This window comes from Dermacentor variabilis, chromosome 5 (genome assembly GCF_050947875.1).
Source record: "Dermacentor variabilis isolate Ectoservices chromosome 5, ASM5094787v1, whole genome shotgun sequence".
Classification (NCBI taxonomy): Eukaryota; Metazoa; Arthropoda; class Arachnida; order Ixodida; family Ixodidae; genus Dermacentor; species Dermacentor variabilis.
Genome location: NC_134572.1, coordinates 168,415,103 through 168,436,293, shown reverse-complemented (window position 1 = coordinate 168,436,293; position 21,191 = coordinate 168,415,103). Strand labels below are relative to the sequence as shown.

The 21,191-nt window shown below is 44.6% G+C and overlaps 1 protein-coding gene across 1 annotated transcript in view; it reads left to right on the top strand.

Moving 5' to 3' along the window:
- Positions 1-667: 667 nt before the first annotated feature.
- Positions 668-21,191, top strand: part of LOC142583701 (ATP-binding cassette sub-family A member 17-like) — an 85,060-nt gene continuing 64,536 nt past the window's right edge. The window contains exons 1-4 of the mRNA XM_075694188.1: positions 668-1,019; positions 2,716-2,876; positions 8,771-9,335; positions 15,609-15,671. Of these exons, the coding sequence (XP_075550303.1) occupies positions 668-1,019; positions 2,716-2,876; positions 8,771-9,335; positions 15,609-15,671 (1,141 nt within the window). The remainder of the gene's footprint in view (positions 1,020-2,715; positions 2,877-8,770; positions 9,336-15,608; positions 15,672-21,191) is intronic.

Below are 21,191 nucleotides of genomic sequence, written 5' to 3'. Positions count from 1 at the left end.
CGTAAAAAGAAGTTAATTTGTCATTTTTCATTAGTTGGATATGTGTTTCGATCTCTCGTTCTAGTAATGTCCGCCTCTTTGAATAAACAAGCTTAGCGACAAGAATTATTCTGTCTGCCACAGGCGATTTTTAAAAATTCTGCGAAAATTAAAAATTATTACCGTGCATATGTACTTAGATATTGTTATGATACATAATACGCGCAATGCGCTCTGCACCCATAATCTAACGTATAAGTGCTGCGTACTGTATGTGGATTGCAGAGAAGCGTTAAGAGGCCGGTGTTTTCTCTCTGTGGTTTTCGATTGAAGAAGGTGCCGCGTGTGACAGACTTGAGTATTGCTGATGAAATGTATTTCTCTTAATTAGTGGTTATAGCACAGAGAATCAACAGACCAGCGTGTATTGGGCCATAGTGCGCTTTGTGTACATCGTAAATTGGGTCCACTTCGCCGTACAACTTGAAAAGCGCAGAGTGACTGTCTACGAATATTGCGCTTCTTTCACAGTCGAGCACGACAAATGATTAGGCCATGCGCTGAGGTGCGAACCTCTGTAAGCATTTCATTGAACAGGCTGTTGCTAGGCTGGGATAATGTAAGGCCCTGTGTGGGGGGCGAGGGGGGGGAGGGTTCATCCCGCTCAGAGATATGACCAATTATTACGATGACGCTGCTGACAGCGAAGTCGCGGTGCAAAGTGCGGGTGACGTTTGCGTGGCAGATTCGCGTGAGCTACATGTGTGGCGAGGCGATGGTGCCGCCCACTGGTGGCCTCAACGTGGCTCCCGGCGCCAAGGTGCACGTGGCCCGCAGCGGCAGCGTGCTCTGGCGAGGACTGCTGGCGCTGCAGCGGTACCGGCTGCTGCACCTCGGAAGGCACGTGGGCTTTTACACGCTGCTGCTGCTAATCGGCGCCCTGCTCTTCCTCGTCTTCTGCGACCGGGTGGCCAGCGTCAGGACGCCCTTCCCACGAGCGCTGCCACGCATACCGCTAGACCTCGGCGAACTGCGGCAAGGTACGGCATGACGAGTTCTCCACAAAGCAATGAGTGGGTCGCTCGGCTGGAAATGAGCAATGGGTACGGCTTTACACCCACGGAGAAAGCAAAAAAAAAAACGTAGGAGGGAGTGCCAATGGGATAAAACTCAAGCCAGACGAAGCCGCCTCAAGTGATCATGTTAGAGTGAGATTTTTGTGTTTTCCGTCGCTGCGCGCAGCGCATGCTCTTGCGCAAAAACGGCTGGTGTGACAGCAACACGAGGCTTGGGCACACGTAGACTACAACGAAGTGTTTACGTGATAACAAGCGACCGAGATTGAACAGGCATGTTTGGTGAAAATGTACATGGAGCAGTTGGGAAAACACTCGAGGAAGTGCGCTTCCATCAAAACATATCGGCAGACAGACACACTGATTCGCGAGCGCTCTCACAGAATCTTGGGCAACAATTTAGGCAGAATATTGTAATTGAGTGGCTTGACTTTGTGAAGTCTGTCTGCGTGACATAAAGCTACCTCATAGTTTGTTCACTGAACGTGAAGCTTTTGGGACTTAAACTGTCGAATGAGCGTGTAAACAAGGAAATACAAACGTATGACTTAACATAATTTTCGTAATGCTGTTACTGCGGCCTGCCCCTTAGTGTGAGCTGTAAGACCAGAAATAGTAATGCTTCCGGTGATCAATGGCACACGCTTGGCCTTGAATTAGGTTTCAGCACAGACGTAACTGTTTTCCTTCTTCGCGGTTAACCGTATTTGTCGAAGAACTTCACCATCCCTTTTTTAAGAAATTTGCGTCTACCCTATTCTCTGCTACAAAAAAAAAAATGTTGCTTAGTCAACACGTAGCTAAGTAACTTGTATAACCATCCTGTTTTTCTGTTTCTGCTTCCTTCTTGAGCAAAACAACTCCTTTCTTGATTGAGCAAAAGCAACGAACCGATTAGGAGGCAATCATTCTATACCAACCGGCTGTTTCTAGCAGCAGACTAATAAAATATAGAATTCGCCCGAAATGATTTTATATAGAAAGATGAAATGCCCCAATCGTGGCGCTGTTGAAAAGTTTCCGAACGTGCCGTTCACTCTATTTCTTTCGGAGGGAATGCCACTCTTTTTTCTTTTTTTTTCGAACAGCTTATCCGAAATGATGCTTTGAAGTCTATCATATATACATTGTTTCATCTGTGACACAGTGGTAATGGCGTTGTGAACTTCCTCTTTGTTCTTGCTGTGTTATTTACTGTATTTTCTTGAATGCGCAATTAAGACAGTGGCTAAGGAAGCAGCCAATCTTCCTCAAAACATCTGTTGTGTTGCGGTGAGGCGATGGGCGTACGTCTTTGTTCGCGTGACGTAGCATGCTTGTACAATACATATCAGGTGCTGCCTTTTTATATAGCACTGTGCTGTCCTCATGCGGTCGCTCATTTTTCTTGCACACATGTTTTACGCAGAACAAGCTTGTTTCAGTAGAATGGCCATATACTCGCAGTGAGCGCAGTGCGCGGAGGCAGGGCCTTACACGAACACCGGTCTCCAGGTGAGAGTTCCGGATGTCCAGTGCTCAGTGAAAGACCTCCGCAGCAAAAAAGTAAATTTTTGTTTCACGAGTTAGCATTCTGCGTCGTAGCCCACACGGACAGCCACAACATGTGTCTCTTACAAATATAATCATTTGCGTGTTCTTCGGCCTGCGTGTGTTCCAGGATACATGCACAACGTGACGAAGACGGCCGACCTTGCACGGGCAGTCATTGGCCCGGCGACAGCACACCGTATCAAGCTTGTGAAAGCAAAGCACGGCGTTACTGACGCCCTGAGTGCCAGAAACTTCACAGCCCACTTCGCCTTCGAGCTAGGAACTAAGGCAAGAGCAATCAATGTACCTCTCATACCCAGGAATCTTTTATATTGCCCCTTCGGCAATCTCCTAAACTTCACCGCATTACACCAACACCACTCAGCGCAACTCGTAACTCACCAGCATAACTCGTTCCGCTGTTTCAGCTGGCCTCATGCGCAGAATTTAGAGCGTAAGCACGAGTTTTTAACTTGGCGTTCGCGTACAGTTGCTCAGAACACAAAGACAGAGCTTTCTCTTAAGATTGTTAATATCCCGCCGTCGCCGTGATGTTACGTATAAAGTCCAAGTGCAATAATATCGTGGCGACGCGCCATATGCTTATAGGTGCAAGTGAAAGCGTGAGAGGGTGAGTCGAGGATGGTGGCTTCATTTTGCGGGTGCAAAGGGGGAAGACGGGAGGCAACACGTCGTGTTCCACAGCGCGAAAGGGGGGTGGGGTGAGGGGAGAGGTTATACTCCGGTGGCGGCTGAGCGATCCGCGAGGAGTAAAGAGTCTAGGGGTACCAACGGCTCAGCTACGTTTGCGATGTGTTCTCGCCCCTTAGTTTGCATTGAAGCGAGAGGCAGCGCGGAGGTCAATTCGCTGGCTGCAACTGCCGCTCTTCCTTTTTGACAGCAGGTGTCCGCGCTCACCCACACCCACGCGTTTATGTTTGCTTGTGGCGCGTGACACCACGTTTTTTGGTTAGTTAGTCAGCCAATGTTTGCGAGATAATACAGCCAATAAAACAATTATAGTTACTTCGTATGGCTGTCTATATATTCTAATTTCCAATTACAGTCGACAGTTCTCCTTTAGAGTGAAACTGCTTTTTTATGTTCTCCTAGATTGTGAGTGTTGAATTCTAGGACAAAATGAATTCCTACCAACTCACTCAATTGTTCCTTCCGCTGAAAATTTGAAGCAAAAATAAAACACTCAGATTTACTGTTTTTCTGTCGCATACGCTAAACCAGCAACTTGCTCTGGCACTTACCAGTAGCTTATTGCATGCTAGAAACCGATTTAACAACGCGCAAATAAATGTTGTCTTTACGCCGATCGGCTGGTGAAGTTTACCGCTGTGACTACAACAGAGAAATGCGGCGCTGGTGTAAGTGGTGTGCCGACAGTTTTACTCATCATGGAAGATGATTACGATTGCCACCACAGAGATTTACAATAATGATGGACCATATGCCTTCAAAGAACATCGAGGATGCTTATTCAACGAAAATGAGGCACTTTTTTGATTAGAGGTCTGCTAATAAGCATTAGTGTTTTTTCCCTAAACTTGTACCTTTAACCAACTTTTATAGCACTGAAATAATTGTTTATAATGAAAACTAATCATTCATGGTGAGTGTAGCCCACAATACTTTTTTCTCAAGATTTAGAGGTAAACGCACCGTTAAGCTTCGTGTTGTGCGCTGGAACATGCGTAATACAGTACAGCCGGTATAAACGAAAATACTTCACGGCTATATGAAAGAACGCAAGTAGGCGATCTAGCAATAGAAGTCAACCAAAGAGACCAGTGAAATAAGATCTATTACGCTTTTCTTCTTGCCAAATCATAATATTGATGATGATGAGGACGATTGTAATAATAATAATAATAATAATAATATATTTCCTACGATTACCATGATGATCGAAAGGCTATAGCGCACGCTTCCTTATATAACTGTAATTGATGACTGTCTCATGCTAGACAAGAGGCCGGCGCTGGACAAAATTTACTGACCAGACGAAGATACACTTAGCGTGAAGCGATCATGCAACAAATTACGATGGAAGCATGTTTAGTTCGATCGCTATGTGTTCGAGGGCAGCACTGCTTGGGCTTGTAATCTGGAGACTTTATGAATTTATCGATAATTCATCGATAAGCGTCTGTTTGGTGACGATTGAGTTAATTACAACAAAATAGCTAGCAATTGGGATGCTCAGAAGCTTAAGTGTCCTCATAGTTAAAGAAATGACTTATTCAAATAAATGTCTAGAAGTGTTTTAAAAGCATGCGAAAAACTTGTCGGAACTGCACTAACAACCGTAAATTCAATCTTGAAAGCAAAGCCCTAGATCCTGTGACGTTTTACAGATACCTTGGCATACGCATGAGAGGCGTTCTTTCCTGGCGCTTGCATGCTACCTCATAATTTTTTCTAGTCACCATCGTCGCTAAAGCTGCATCTGTATAAAACACTTGTTTGCCGGAAATTATCATGTTCACGCACAATCGAGGACCCTAATCACGTAACACGTCTCACCGTCCTTTAATACGTCCAGAATCCCTCCGCTCGATTACTTTAACAAATTACTTTCGTCACGCGATTCTTCCATCCATGAAATCAGCACTTGGCATATCTGACCTCTCATTGCGTCGTAAATGATCTCGCCTTTCGTTGCTCCACAAAATCTACTATAATTATTAAGTTCTAAAAGACGTCGTTTTTACTCCCCCCTTGTATTTATCATCTCGCTCGGACTATAACTTCAAAGTTTGTGTGCCTTTTTGCCGCACTAATGTCTGTAACGATTATTTCATCCCCAAGAATAGCACTGAAGGAACCGCCTTCCCGTCTCAATCGTCGCCATCACTGACACCAAGAGCGTCTAGGTTGCCATCGATGAGGCTTTTTGTTGATTTTGTTTGTTAACCTTGGTAATCGTTCTTAGGCTTTTCTTCCTCTATATTGACATGTACAATATTTGTATTTCACCTTTCCTTCCTGTATATCCCTCGGGCCTTGAAAGTATGGTGAATAAATAAATAAAAATGGCATTAGTAGCTCGCCCCTCCCCCCAAAAAAACCTGTGTTTTAGATCCTCTTCTTACGTAATATTGGCACAATGATCATAGAGCTGAGTTGTTTGCATTATTAATTATTTATTTAGGAAGCACATAAAGCTACAGGTCGCTTCTTTACATGTCTGCCCAGAATATCCCTACATATTGTTTTGTTTGGCTCTGATGTGCTCCTATTAGCCCGTGCGCGGCCTACAGGGGCTTTGCGAGTACCGCTCGCGTGACGTCAGAGCCAATAGAGTCGCATGAATTCCGCCCTTCGTATGGATGCGTCAGAGTGCTTGCCTTTGTTCGATAGAGGCTTGTACGCTAGTATGCTTTTCAGGGCACTTTAGTATAACTTTTCCGGCTGTTTTCGTGCGTAAGCACTTGATAAGGCGGCTGAACAATCTATTTCTTCAAGGAAGCACTTACAGTGCCGTCCGACAGAGCTCAGTCGAGCGAGTTTCAAACTTTTTATGGGCGGATATACACCCTGGAACGGTAGTTCAGTTGAATAATGAAAACATAAACGCGAAAAATACGATCTGTGTATAGGAAAATATGTAGAAAAAGCTGACAACAACAAAGTGCGCCGCTGCATGGTCAGACATCAGAAAACATGCCACGTGCGATATTTCCCCACCTAATATAAAAATTTCTCTGAAAACTAAAAATGGTAGGCACTCACCTCACCCTGTCCTAATCTGAACAGACCCTGTACAATGTATATCAACAAGCCTCGCTGGAGGAAATTGGAATTTATCTCGATCAATGTGTACAATTGGGGTTTTTTAATTAAAGGGAAGCTGAAGAGTCTGTCGAATTCAATAAGATGCTCATATACGGATGCGGGAACCTTATAAACCATGTAGGTCAAATTTGGTTTTTTTTTTCAAATAGGAGCGACGTAATCGTCGGTTGAAATTGCGCTGTAGCTCCGCCCCCCGTCGAATGCCGCGCGCTGCTGCTGACGCTGACGATGCGAGCGGAGACCGGAAACCGCGGTGTTGTGACGTCAACTTTAGTGTTTTGCTCCTTCGCAGCCTGCGCGACCGTGCCTGACCGTGCTTGTTTCTGCGTGCGTGCCGTCGTAATCTGCTTCGATCGACCCTGCATTTCTTTGTTGGTGCGTCTGTGTGTATGTAGAGTGGTGGTCAACGTGCGCAGCATCAACTGATGTGGTGGGCCGATCATGCCGTCTTTCTGTGCAGCCTACAGTTGCACGAACCCCAGCGGCCGCGACGATGTTGTCTTCCATTGCTTCCCACAAGACAAGAAGCTTTTAAGGAAGTGGGAGGCTGCTGTAAAGCGAAAGAATTTCAAGCCCTCAAGAACAACACTGCTGTGCTCCAACCACTTCCGTGACGACGATTATCACCAGAATTTCCACTAGCAGGCTTTCTAAACGCAGCGCGAAAAGATCGGAGCAACGAAAACAAAGACGGCCCGAGTGCGAACTGACTGATGATAACTGGTGTTGGAAGGCCTTCTGAATACACGAACTCGCCCAAACCTGGATTTTGATTTACTGCGAGCTCCTTCATGTTAGCACGCTGAACGGAAGGTGCATGTTTATTTCCCGCCCTCGACGCAGGTTTCGTCGCAAAGCGCCGCGAATTTTCTATTTGCACGTGTGTTGTAAAACAGCCTGCACGCAGCTACCATAACGCAGTGCAAATGTAGAGTTTGCATGTGCTGGAAAGCCGGCGCACGCCAGGACGCTACGCTCCCCCCCGTCTCTCGCGCACAGCGAGAAACCGACCGTCTCACGTAGCCGACGGAATTCGCCGCCTTTACGGCTTCGGTTACGAGTAGTGTGCGGATGGCGCGCAGATGAAGGTCACTACACGTACTGCATGAACCGGGAAGCTTTTCACGCGTTTGAACCGTCTTTGTAGGTTGCCGACAGCTTTGGACAGCGCACAAATGCCGACGATCGCATCCCCGCTTACGTTCCACGAGGAGGCATGCAGGAACACAACACTGCAGTTGTTTGACCGGAAACGAGCTCACTAGATCGGCGAAAGATCGGCGAGATCACTAGATCGCTTTGCAAAAAGCATACTCACCAAAGAGAATTTCCAACACGAGGAGATCCCAAGACTTCGCTTTCGTTCTCGTCGAAAGCGCTGCTCGCACCAGCATCGTTTGCTTCTTCGAGAGGCCGGCTCTTTGCAATCGGCTCGTACATGTAGGGAGCAACGCCGAACTCTTCAGAAAAACGCAGTCTCTCTAAATTTTCTATTACCTCTTAATTTTCCATTACGGCACCAAAGTACCTGGCACCGCGCTTCATGTGGAGCGGCAGCGGTCGGTCGCTAAAGTTGACGTCACGGGTCGCCCGACCAATCACAGGCGGAAACGAGACGCGCGAGCTGGGCGTGTCCGCTGCTGCACTTTTCGTCGAAATAAAATATATTTGCGCTTTCTTTCGCTCAATTTCGATACGATATTCGAATTCGGAGGGTTGAAAACCATTATGTACACATGTTCACTCATTTTTTCTGGAAAACCTTTCAGCTTCCCTTTAAGGAGCCATAGTGGGTCGCTCTTCGTGAGTGCCGCAATCAACTGAAAAGCGTTACGTTTTGGGCGAGTTGGTTGTACATGGTTCTTATTAGACTTTTGCGCGCACAAAGACAGGACGTCGAACGAAGAAGGGACACACAACAAGCGCAAACTTCGTGTGTCCCTTCTTCGTTCGATGTCCTCTCTTTGGGCGCGCAAAAGTCTAGTAAGAACCAATCAGCTGAGTGAACACATATGTGGTGGCTGCAATTACAGGTAATCGACGCACTGCAATAACAATTCACGTATGTCGGGTTCGAAAAGCTCAAACATATAACCCCCTACTAACCTTCTTTCGCTTATCCGAATACATGTTTTTATTTAGCGGCGCTCGGCAGCCCACGAGTCACGATAGCGATCGGCGTGATACTGTGACTGCCGCATCGGTTATGGCCAGTCGCGTGCGGCACTTACAGCTATTGCAGATGTTTTGTGAACGCGGTGCGCGGCGTCATTGCTCGAGGTACGGCTTATTAAGAAAGTGCTCGGCATTTCCTACATTCGTGATGAGCATTCCGGCTTTCGTCACGTGACCTCCTACCGCAAATTCCGCAGGCACTGGTCTCCTGGTACAGCGTTCGCACCCGGAGGTCCGAGGCCCTGTCTCTGCTACTGCTACAGAACGCCGCCCTGCAGTATGTCAGCGGCGACAGTGCCAAGCGCGTCGAGGCCGCGATCGAGTTCCTGCCTGGTGGAGCCTCCGTGAGCCCCGTCAACGTGTTCACTTGGCTCTCGGACGTCGAGCTGAAGCTGTCCGGCGCCACGTTCGCTCCCATCTCGCTGGGTCTTTTCAGCGCCGCCGCCGCGCTGTTTCCGGCCGCGGACCAGGCCAGTGGCGGTCGGCTGTTGCAGCGGCTCGCTGGATTGCCGGGCGCTCTCTACTGGCTGTCTAACATGTTCTGGGACTACGTGGTGCTCTACATGGTGTACATGCTCCTACTGTCTCCCCTGGTGTTCATATGGGGATTCGGCGACAACGTCGAGTTCTGGGTTTCCGTGATACTGATGTTTGCGGCGTACGGGTGGGCAGCCATACCGCTTGCCTACGTCTTGTCACAGTTGGCCGGTCCTAGACCTTCTAGAGCGTTCTCCCTGGCGGTCGTTGTGAAGTGCGTGTTCGGTGAGCAACATTTTGTGTTCTCCCTCTCCTGAAACCCTAGTGTCAAGACCCACTAGCGTGCGGCTACGTACGTGTTCCGAATGAAGTATCTTGAAGGCTGCCTTGGGGTTTTTACTTAAAGAAATTTCAGTCTTCGTACGAACGGAACATGTTGAGGGAGACTGAACCTATGCTGTATTGTTGCACTTCTATAGTAGCACACGCAATGAAGATGACATGTAAACAGGAAACGAAGACGGACCTTGCGTTCATTCAGCATTTATGTGTCGGTGTCCCTTTGTCTGCAACCTTAACTGTGGTGCTATACAGCATAGAGCCATGTCATACTAACTAGCTCGCGTGGAAACATTTCTGGGCTTAACGTAGCTGCAGTGCTACACAAGCACAGAAGTCTATGGGAAAAATCCCGCAAAATGTACATAAGGACGAGAGTGGACTTCGAAACATATTTAAAACTTCAGCTACTCGCTAGGCTACTTTACTCGAACATTTTTCAATTGCAGTTACAGTTCTTAACATGTTTAGTTTATCATTATCATTTTAGGTGAAAGTGCACTTATCGGGCCTCTGAGAGACTGCGAGTCACTCAGCACTCTATTTCCGCCTATTGAATCAAAACAAAATTGAATTAAGACTTTATCTGCTTTCAATACAAGGGTGTGCATAGCTACAACAAGCTGCTACGAGTAGCCGCATAAGGAGGCAAAGTTAAACTTCCACAGGCTCCCTACACAAGTGTTGGTAGCACTCGTGCGCGTGCTTAGAAGAGCGAAGTACCGTCTGTGCGACAGGAACACTGGGAATGACTGTTGCGTTGACAGCCGCGTTTCGAAGGACAGTTCCATCGAGCTTCAGCTGCGTTGCAGGGGTGTAGTTTCTGCTATCATCTTTCAATTGCAAGTACAGATGCCACCAGTAACTCCACATTCCCTAGCGCATACTACAAGTTCTTCAGTCTTCGAACCTGGAAAATTAGGCTACGTATCTTTTGTTAGCGGTTTCAGGTGTTCACCACATGTGGCCGCAGTGGCCCCCCGTTGGTTGACAAAGTTTTATTTATCCAGATGATGTTGATTGATGATTTTATTGGTATTAGCTTTCAAACAAAGCGGCGGGAATAGGCTGGTTGACCTGTTCCCATTTTGCTAGATCTATTGAAGTTTTTCGTATTGACTATCTCAATTTTGTACTTTCTATTCAGTAACACGCCTATCGATAACCTGTAGAGTTACCTCTGCCTATAAAGATCCAGGCTTCAATACTTCGCAGCTTTCGTTTCCGCCAATATTCTAAACGTCTTTTTATTCATCGACATCTGAGTAGTTAAAGCGCGTATCAACATTGACGCCCAACGCTTCTGAAACATGGACGCTCCTTACTGTCCTGGCTGTGTGAATATCTTTGCATTCTATTTGCAACCTTCAGCTTTCAGTGCAGAGGACACATGCCTCATCCTGTTGCAATTATTTGCTCCTGTATGTTCCTCTCCTTAGTGAGCCATGGCTTCAAATAGAAACGCGCTGCCCTTTGTGTTGTGCAGATTTTATCTCCTCATTTCCTTCTTGGCGGAATTGTCTTCCTCCATGAGCTTTCTTTTTTACCGTGCTCCCCCGCTTCCAACTGGTACATCTAACTTTGGGTAACCTTGAATCATCACATGATCTGCGATTTTCAGCGCATAACGGAATTCACGAACAAAAGTGCTGGCAACAACACTCCTCTGCAAGATTCTCGCACCCCTTAATATTGCTTGTAGCACCAAGGCGCTCGAAGTTTCATTATTGCCCCGTTGCACTTATCCGTCGTTCTTAGATTCTCATGGTGGATTCTTCAGTAGGAGTTTCCTTTGTTTGTGCATAGACCCAGGTATTTATATAGCTTAGCTATGGGTATGACTTCCAGTAATTGATCCATTGGTATTACTCTTCGTCGAAAAATACAATTCCCGATTTCGCTGTGCCATAACTAAGCCCTAGATATGTTGCTTCATAGCAACAAGTACTCGCAACTTTCTGTACATTCAGCGCAATGTTGTCCGTTGGTAGCACCATTTTGTCGACGTACATCTGCCAGGGACCCCGTGCTCTATCATCTTCTCGATACGAGTGAAAGATAAATGAGGCTAATTTACAGTATTGCAGTTTTCTATTTCCTCAATGGAAAGAGTCAACAACAACTGAGAAGTAAGGAATCCCTCTTGCTTTAGTCCCCTCTTGCGCAAGTTCTTTGCCTTTCCGGCATTACCATAACAACCATATTCTATATATATATATATATATATATATATATATATATATATATATATATATATATATATATATATATATACATAGGTTAGCTCGGCTATTGAACGAAAAACACTATTTTAGAAGAAGTGATGCAAGACGTGATATTATGACATGCGATGTGCGGTCACACACTCTAAGAAAAAAGAGAGTAAAAAGTGAGCCGCGGCATCTTGACTCTCTTTTTTCTTACGAAGACCCACTTTTGCGCGAGTAGAGTCACAAAACAAGAGTCAACTTTTGCGCGTGGGTCGTTTGACTCTCAATAGCATGCGAAGAGTCGTCGTGGAAGATCGCGATTCGTCTGGTATTCGAGATGAGCCTGGCGAGAGAAACATTATAATGCAGGAGAAGAAATACCAGATAACCTCTTCTATTTTAGGCGGGCCCTTGGGTTCCTGTCCTGGTTGAAAAGCGGTGATCATTCTTTCATCCTTGTCATGTTCTGCAATTACTTCGAACTCTATATATTGATTTTCCTTGACCATGCTTGTTCATACCTCACACGCTTAAGCGATAGCTGGTTTCCTGTGCTGAGCAAGACCTGGATTTGTCACGCTGGATTCTGGCCATAAGTAAATCTAAATGAAAGTATTGACTACTAAAGAGAGCACAGCAACGTGATAACAAGCTCAGTAGGCGCACTGAACAGTGTCGATTGTAAATGTAATTCCGCGACGTAAAACAAAATTTTGAAGATTTAAGTTTTAAAAGCAAATCAAGATTTTGTTATGAAGCGCACGGTATTGGAAAGCTGCAGAATTATTTCGAGCTGCTCGGATTATTTAACTTGTACGGAATGCACGGTATACGCGCGTTTTCGCATGCTGCCCCCGTTGGAATGCGACTGCTGCGGTTGTGATTGGACCCGTGACCTCGAGCTCAGCAGCGCAACACCAAAGCCACTGGGCTACCGCAGTGCGTTGCGTTCCGCGACGAGAAACAAACATTAGCGTACGCAACGCTGCTTTTGAACCCCCTAGAAATATAAAAACAAAATATAGCAGTTTCACTCATGCTGCATGAACCACTGCACGAACAATGGCACGAACCAAGGTTCGTAGTTTCATCGGCTGAATAAACTGTAGTAAACATTCGCTTACTCCTTAAATTAGCAACCACTACGTCACGCCCACACGTGCAAACATGAACAGATCTCACTCAATGACCGCGAACACTCGCTGTCACAGCGTTGGCGTGACGAAGGGCGCGAACAGAGCGGACCGAACGCTTCTGCTGCCTCTTCCTTCAAAGCGCCTCCGGAAAATTGCGCTGTCTCAGCACCCCCCAGCTTTACATCCATCGGAAATTATCTCCAAGACAGAGCGAGCGTGGCGCAAGACCGGGCTAGAGGAACGGCCAGAGGAGGAGAAGCGCGCTAAACTAGCGCCTCCCTCGCCCGGCTTGCGCGCGTTTTATCACGTGACCTCCTATAACTACTTGACTGAGGCGCCCATCCAGCCCGGCTCACCCTCGAACACTTTCTGCGGGACAGTATCTTATCGCACTTGACTTTATACGTAAGCTCACGGCAACACCGACAGATATATTTCGACGGTTGTTCCCATATAACTGCTATCGCAAAATTCGCAATAAACAGAAAATTTTACTAAGGACCAACAACGCTGCTTCTCCACGTCGCGATACAGTGGTGAACAATATTTCTGGAAAATGTGTTGCTAAATCTCCGCCAAATGACTACGCTCGCATTTGGTGACAGCGGAACGCAGTCGCAAGAAATTGTGGAGGAAATACCAGAGTTCTGGCAGGTTCAGGTGCACTAGATTATTCAGCAACATCGGTGGCTTTATAGTTTTGCCTTACATCAGAGCAAACTGCACTCGACAGAGATCAAGGTCATCCGCACCGTTATGGCTAAGCAAACAAGGCACAATTACGCCGCGTCTTCCCACTTAGAGCACGCTCCGACAGCCCACCGATAGATATTTCAAACGTAACAGCACTCGGACGAGCAAATTTTGCTTCTGCGAAGTGAACGTAGCGGGTATTTCAAGACGCGCGTTAAATTCATGGCTGTTTCATTCGTGAACATTACTTACGTGACGTAACCCGCCGTGGTTGCTCAGTGGCTATGGTGTTGGGCTGCTGAGCACGAGGTCGGGGGATCGAACCCCGGCCACGGCGGCCGCATTTCGATGGGGGCGAAAAACACCCGTGTGCTTAGATTTAGGTGCACGTTAAAGAACCCCAGGTGGTCAAAATTTCCGGAGTCCTCCACTACGGCGTGCCTCATAATCAGAAAGTGGTTTTGGCACGTAAAACCCCAAATATTATTACTTACCTGACGTAAAACGTGACAGCTTTTATTTCAACGCGAGGAAAGAAAACTGAAACTAGCGCAACTGTTTTGCTCAGTTGTGCGGATACAAATGACCCATAACCGAAACCGTCAATAGAATGACGCCATTTTGCAGCTACGTTGCATCTCGCGCGGGTACGTTGTCGTTGAGTTGTTCTGAAAGCGCTGCGTTAGGGGCGACTGCAACAAGGCGTTGCGGCAAGTTACGGTGGGAACTTCTGTTCGTGCTGTGTGATTGCCACGAGGAGGACCGCCGCCAGCAGCGGCGTGTCGCCGATTTCGCCTTTGCCGACATCGAGCAAGTGCAGCTCGCCGGACCGTCACACGCACCCGAAGTGTTGCGGTTTGCACTGCGTCTTTCATTGGGATAGGAGAGATCGCAACGCGCAGAGACGGCCAGACGCATACAAAAGACTACCAGCTGAGAGTGACCAGTGCCATATTTCTCTTAACGTCTCAGGTAAGCAAATCAGATTTTGTTCCGAGTTTACAAACGGCGCGTACTCGGCCCTTCCGGTATGGCTATATTTTGCGCCACGTTTCTCTTGCAGTTCACAGACGTTTCTTAGGCATGCGTGCGCGTATGTATGCGAAAATACTACTGGCAGACAGAAGCCTCAGGAGAGCATCTGAAATTACAGCACAGCTGCACTGCCAGGGGAAACACCATTCTCAACGAGTCTAGTGACAAATGGCCTGTCGCATCGAAAAATCCATAGAATATTAAGTACTGCGTAGCTTGCAGTCTAGATACAATAGTAGCACCATTGTTACTTTCGCTGGCGAAGACAGGTCGTCGGAAACATTGAAGACTGCTTGCGTATTCTGAAGATTTACTAGCGCTTTAGGTATGTTACCGCGAATAATAAAAACACTGCAATGCTCTACTGAGCGTCAGGCGACGTGGCAGCACAGATATTTTCGTAGCGGTAAGGCGGCTGCATGCAGAAGTGAACAGACACAACGCTTTAAAAGCGCTGAAACAGAACAAATTTAATGTGCATTTGGCTGCAAGTCGGAAACACATTAGCTCACAATCTAAGCTGATGTATAATGTTACTATGTATTATGTAATCTTTTTTTTCACGGTTGTAAATATTTAAAAGCATGAATTTGCTGCAACCTTTATATAGTAAACCCTACTAGGCTTACAAAACCTGGCTGTGTTCTGTGGAGAATTTGTGGTATTCCTACTGGATTTTCTATTTTGAGTGCGGTGTTTTATGAAAGAAAGGGTCTTTTTATTTGTAGTCTTATGTTAGTGCATATATTTGGCAAGCAGAAATGAGTCGATTGCGAAGTTTTACCTACCGGTGAGCTGCATATGAACCCAAGTTTATCCTGTCTTGGCTATTGTAATGTGCATATAACAATTTTAAGTATGTACAGCTGTAGTCGGCTTAGTCGCTGTAGCGTATTTTGCAAATGTAGCAGGCTATGATCATTTTACTGTTTTCATGTAGAAATATCTTTTTCTTGTACCAAGAAACGCTCACAGCATTGAATGAAATGAAGTGTGGTGTATTTTTCTACTAATATAATAAAGAAAATTTCGTCTGCGGTGTATCAGAGATCAGTTTACTTTCTTTTACTAAACAATGCGTTATCTGCTGTGCTACTGCTGTTGTGCTGTGTATTTTTGTGATTTTTAAATGTACTTTATTTTAGGTATTCAAGAAATGGGGAGGGGCAACATCCAGAAGAAGACGCTATCTTACCTGCACGTTATGGGTGAGACAAATCGTAGCAGGCACTTTCGCATATCTATTAGCATATGGTGCTATTTGTTGTAATTTTTGTGTCCACTTTCCTGGCCTTTATTCATTTTAGCATTATTGTGCAAAGGGTAATACTTTTACATCGAGATAGAGTAATTGTCCAAAGGAGAGACATGGATGGAGCAGACGACACACATAAGCCTCCTTTTCCCGTATCTCAATGTTGCGCGGTTACTCTGTCGTTATCTACCAACAAGCCCAAGTTATTCATCAGCTACATTTACTAATTCTCCGTTATTACAATTTCATTGATACAACATTGAAAGTACAGAGGTACACAGGAAGACAGAGACTTGAAATGATGAAGAGCCGTAGAGCAAGGAGCATCGCTGGAGCCAATGTTTCGACAAAGAGAAGGAGATAAGTTTTCTTGTCAAAACATTGGCTCCAATAAAATTTGTTCTATCACTATTTATGATTAAAAGACAGCATTATTGCTGTTACTGAAGTATTATGCCTTATGGAATAAAAATAACAGGGTGAAATGTCAGGAATGTGAAATTTCTTGTATATTCTAACGCTACAGCGAAAGCCAGAAAAACAAGATGTAGAGAACAAGATTGTTATTTTTCACTACACAGTTTGGCCAGCTTCATTCAGAGCTTGCACTTTGTTGCATTAACGACCACTGGGATTCATTATTTGAATTAGCTTCGTGATTTACTTATGTTTAGAGATGTTGAACTTGTTTTAATGCAGCTTAACATAATGCATGTAAAAATATACAATCACATTTTAAGAGGCTTGCAGTTGACTAGCAGATCACTTGATGGTATGAGCTGAGGTTTCCACTGAGCTTCCATGCACAAATCGAACGCACATTCTTTTTTGTCATTGCGTGGATTTTCATAAACATAAGTACCATTTCTTCTTTCTCGACGTTCTAGTTGTGTTGTAGGACCTAACTGTTTACCTTTATTTGTATTGGTATCTATGTTACACAGGCAGCTGAATTGTTCTTGTAATTTGTGACATGGTAGGACGAATAGCATTTGTGCAAATTTGCTGTAGGTACACTCTGGCGGCTCCAGCCCCTGCATCCTACCCCCAGCGTGTCCTGACTACGTCCATTATGGAGTTAGAAGACTTTGGCAGCTCCTGCCACTGCGTCCTGCCACCACCGTGTCCTGACTGCGTCCACTAGGGAGTTCGAAGCCTTTGGCGGCTCCTGCCACTGCGTCCTGCCACCACCGTGTCCCAACTACGTCCACTAGGGAGTTGGCAGCCTTAGTGATGATGCCAAGCAGGCTGGAAGACGATAGAAAGATTAAGGCAAATACATGTAATTAAGTGGCAGCTTTTTGAGTGAAGTGGCTTCTAGCCACTCAGCAATGAAAGAATTAACTTCAAAGCAGTTTAGACTCCCTGCTATCGGTGCAGGAATGCTCAAGTCCATGCATGCTTAAGTCCATGCATTTTGTCTTAGCCGCCAAGAGGCTATGTGGATAAGATGAAACGCGATGCAAATTTTGAAACTAATAGGAGACCACTTGTACAATTTCTTTCTTGCTTAACACAATAACTGCTTTGATACAGCTTTAGCAAATTTAAAAACAATACAATGTACTCTCATACATGATAGTGGGCATAAATTTATTAGGACTGCCTCAATAGTAAGTATGCCGGTAAACTTACACCAAAACTGACTTTTTTTGCAAGTTCATCGTCATCTATGTGCACTGCAGCATAATTTATCTTTCTGAAACCAGTTTTTGCATACAGCACAAGTCCTAAACACGTGGATTACATAAATTTGCAGCTTTTGCTGTAAGCCAGTTCTACGATAAATAAAGTTAATAGGCCATTTTGTCCATTTTTATTGACCCATAATAAACTGAACAGTGACTAATAAGCAGTTCAATTTTTGGTGTAAGGACTCTCTTTATTATCCTGAAAAGTTTGGCCCTCTTAATGAAGGAACCAATTTTTATGATGCGTAGTTTGCTGCTTTACACAATATCTCACTTAGTGCTTGCGCCAGTAAAAAAACTTTTTAAGTTAAGTATTTTTTTTTGAAATTAACATTTGTCCTATATTGAAGGCCCTCCAGTTTTTCAAAAAGAAATTTCAAGTGGTCGTGTTCAGGTTGGAACAGGTCGCATGGAATAGCCTACTTACACAAATAGGGAGGGCCATACCCGCCGCGGTTGCTCAGTGGCTATGGTGTTGGGCTGCTGAGCATGGAGTCGCGGGATCGAACCCCGCCGACGGCGGCCGCATTTCGATGGGGGCGAAATGCGAAAACACCCGTGGTACTTAGATTTAGGTGCATATTAAAGAACCCCACGTGGTCGAAATTTTTGGAGTCCTCTACTACGGCGTGCCTCACAATCAGAAAGTGGTTTTGGCACATAAAACCCCATAATTTAGATTTTTTAGGGAAGGCCATGTACACTTGACTTTCTGTTAAGACAATTTTTGATCTACAAATGACAAAACGAAGGATTCGATCCAATAAGCATCACTTCACATTCATTTACACTTTTGCACATTTGTATACATCGAGTCTGGTGACTTGTGTCTGTTTTCATTATCTGGTATGTGCTGATGGTAAACTTCAGGTTTGCCCTATGGTGAAGGATATTTTGGTGCTTATAGATATGGATCTGTGTTTTTCAGGTTGCCTCGAAATTTTACCCAAGCCATGCCACACACTCGGGCCTGGCCTCTTGCAAACGACGTATAACCAGGCTCAAAGCATGAGTGTCGAGTGAGTCCGGAGATCAAGGCAACCTGCTGTGCAACCCTCTACATGTTCCACCTATTTCACAACTGTACTCGGCTGCCATTTATCCAAACAGCATAACCAGCTGTGGTCACTTATCGAACCATGGATGAATGTTGGGGTGGAGTGATTTGAAGAGACATTCCATTTGCCTCTTCAAATTCTTAGCAAATACTTGTGTTATTATAATTCATATGTGTCTTTAGTACCTAGTTTTTAATGGTTCCTTTCTATTAGAATTCTCACCGTTGATTCCTGCTATTATAATGCATGTCTGTCTTTATGCACCGTTTCTCGTAGTTCTTTTGTACTTGTGTATGTAATTGGAGGTTCACAATACTTGTTATACGGAAGGCTAAAATGCAAACTCACTGCATTTTTTCTTCCTTTTGATAATCTACAGCACTGCAAAGTCTTCAAGAAATGTAATCTAGCATTGGCTCTGGTGCAGGAAAAATGTAAGAGCAATGTAGAGTACTTATTTCAAACACCCATTATTATTGGAAAAGTCAAGAATATAGGAGCAAAAAAAGAAAATAATTAACTAGAGAAACGTGAGTTCCCCTCATAAGTCTGATAATAATGTGACTTCCTTTCACTGCAATGATACCAGTAATATTCGCATGCAAGGTTTCAGACACAAAAGCTATAATGCCCTTGGCATTTCTCAGTGCCTATTTGCGACACTGACGAATGTCAAAGGCATCGTAGGTTTCATGCACACATTGGTTGTGTTACGCTTTTGAGTATTGGATTTCTCAAACACAAAAGTTTACAGCACTGCTTTAGATAGCAAATGCATTTCCTAATTTATTAGTGCAAGAGTAACAGTACAGATCATGTAAAAATAATTTTACTGACGATACGTCCATGGATGCACGCTTCTGATGATATAGCAGTGACTTGGTTGTGGGATGAATGTCTTTATTTCAGATTTAAATATTGGCTTCCGGGTCTCGGTTGGCCTCCTACACTGAGTATTCTAGGTCAGAGTACATATACAAGAGAAATTGAATTAAACTACGGATTATAAACATCAAAAGATCTTGTTTAGGGCACTAATGTGACAATCGGCAATGTTCTTTGTCCATTCATTTCCAAATTTGTGAGGATATATTTTATGACTGGTTTCATTATTGCGAGAACAAATATTTGTTTATTGTCACACTAGAGTTCACTGCCCCAATTTGTATACAGCCCCCTTACAGGCTAAAAATTCAGTGTGTTACCCTAATTACTCGCATATAGATCGCACTTTTTTGTCAAGAAAATTGACTCAAATTAAAGGGTGCGATCATTACGCGGGTTAAATTTCCCGCAAGAAGAAAGAAAATTCATCTGGCATTTGCTATGGGATGAAAACAAGTAAATAAATAGGCGGCTGCCGCTTTATGTAGTGCGGGACGCAAAAAAAAAAAATGGCGGCCGGCAGAGCAAGCCGAACGCGATTTTTTTCTCGTGAGTACATTACGTGCATTCATACAGTTTCTTCCGTATCAGTAATGAATAATTTCGGCAAGTTTGCGGCAATAACATAGCCATGTCCACTTTGAGGGGACAGAAACAGATGGGTGTTCAGCTGCCAGTGACACAGGAACACATGGCGAGCATGCTGCGGAAACTGCGGCATTTGTCTTCACCATTATCCTAATATGGTACGTTTCCGCAAAGGGTAGGCGAATATTTTAGCTGTGTTACAAACGTCGGCGTATGAATAGGGTACACTGCTAACGTATCAGTGTAAACGTAGCTGCTATTGTTCCCGCTCGCGATTTGTTGCGTGCCCACGAGTGCAGATGAGAAGAATCGAAAGGCACATTTTTTGTAGTTTTTGTTGACCACAACCATTATAAAGCCTACACATAATAAAGGTAAGTTTGGTTGTAGCTTTTTCTGTCATGGAAGTGCGGAAAGTGATGAAAGGAATGAAATGGGGCATCTGCTTAAGAATGTTTGGTGCGTGCAGACCACTTGGTTTATCTTGAATAGTCGTTCACATAGTAGTCGACAGATGGCAAGCGCGATCATTATTAGTTAGACTTGGCACATGACATATCGCTGCGGCAAGTTCGGGGTGCAATCATTACACGGGAAATAAAAAAATCTAATTTTGACGACAAAATTTAGGGGTGCAATCATTACGCGAGTGCGATCATTATGCGAGTGAATACGGTAATTGGCTGTTTTTGGCTTTGCGCACTCAATGTTAAGGGATGCAAATGGTGACATAAAACAGAATGCAAAAATGACTAAGGAATGCAAGCTGGGCATGGGGCTGTTTAGGGAGATGCGTGCATGTGCTATTTATAAAACTCCCCGTCGTATGCCTCAACGCATTTTCTAACCCTTTGGCAGAATACACTGACACCAACTTATTAAGGGGAAATGCTCCCCGAAACAACTTTTTATATATTTGTACTAGAGATATGAATATACTATCAGTCATAAAGTGTTTTATTATATTTCGCTTGTCATTGATTTTTGTGTAGCTGCTGTATTTTAGTTATGTCCTACACAGTGGAAAAATATTTTTGGGCACGTTCTTGTGTATAAAATTTTCACAAATAGCTTCATGCTGTATCTTATTCAACTAGTTGTATACTGCAAAGTGGTGATACATATCCAAACGGCTTGCACAATTACAGGAAGTATGCAAAAAATATTAGGCCACTTTAAATAATTTTACAGATTGCAATTTCAATTAGATATCAACATTCTGCATATCTTCAAGAGTATGTATGTCAAATT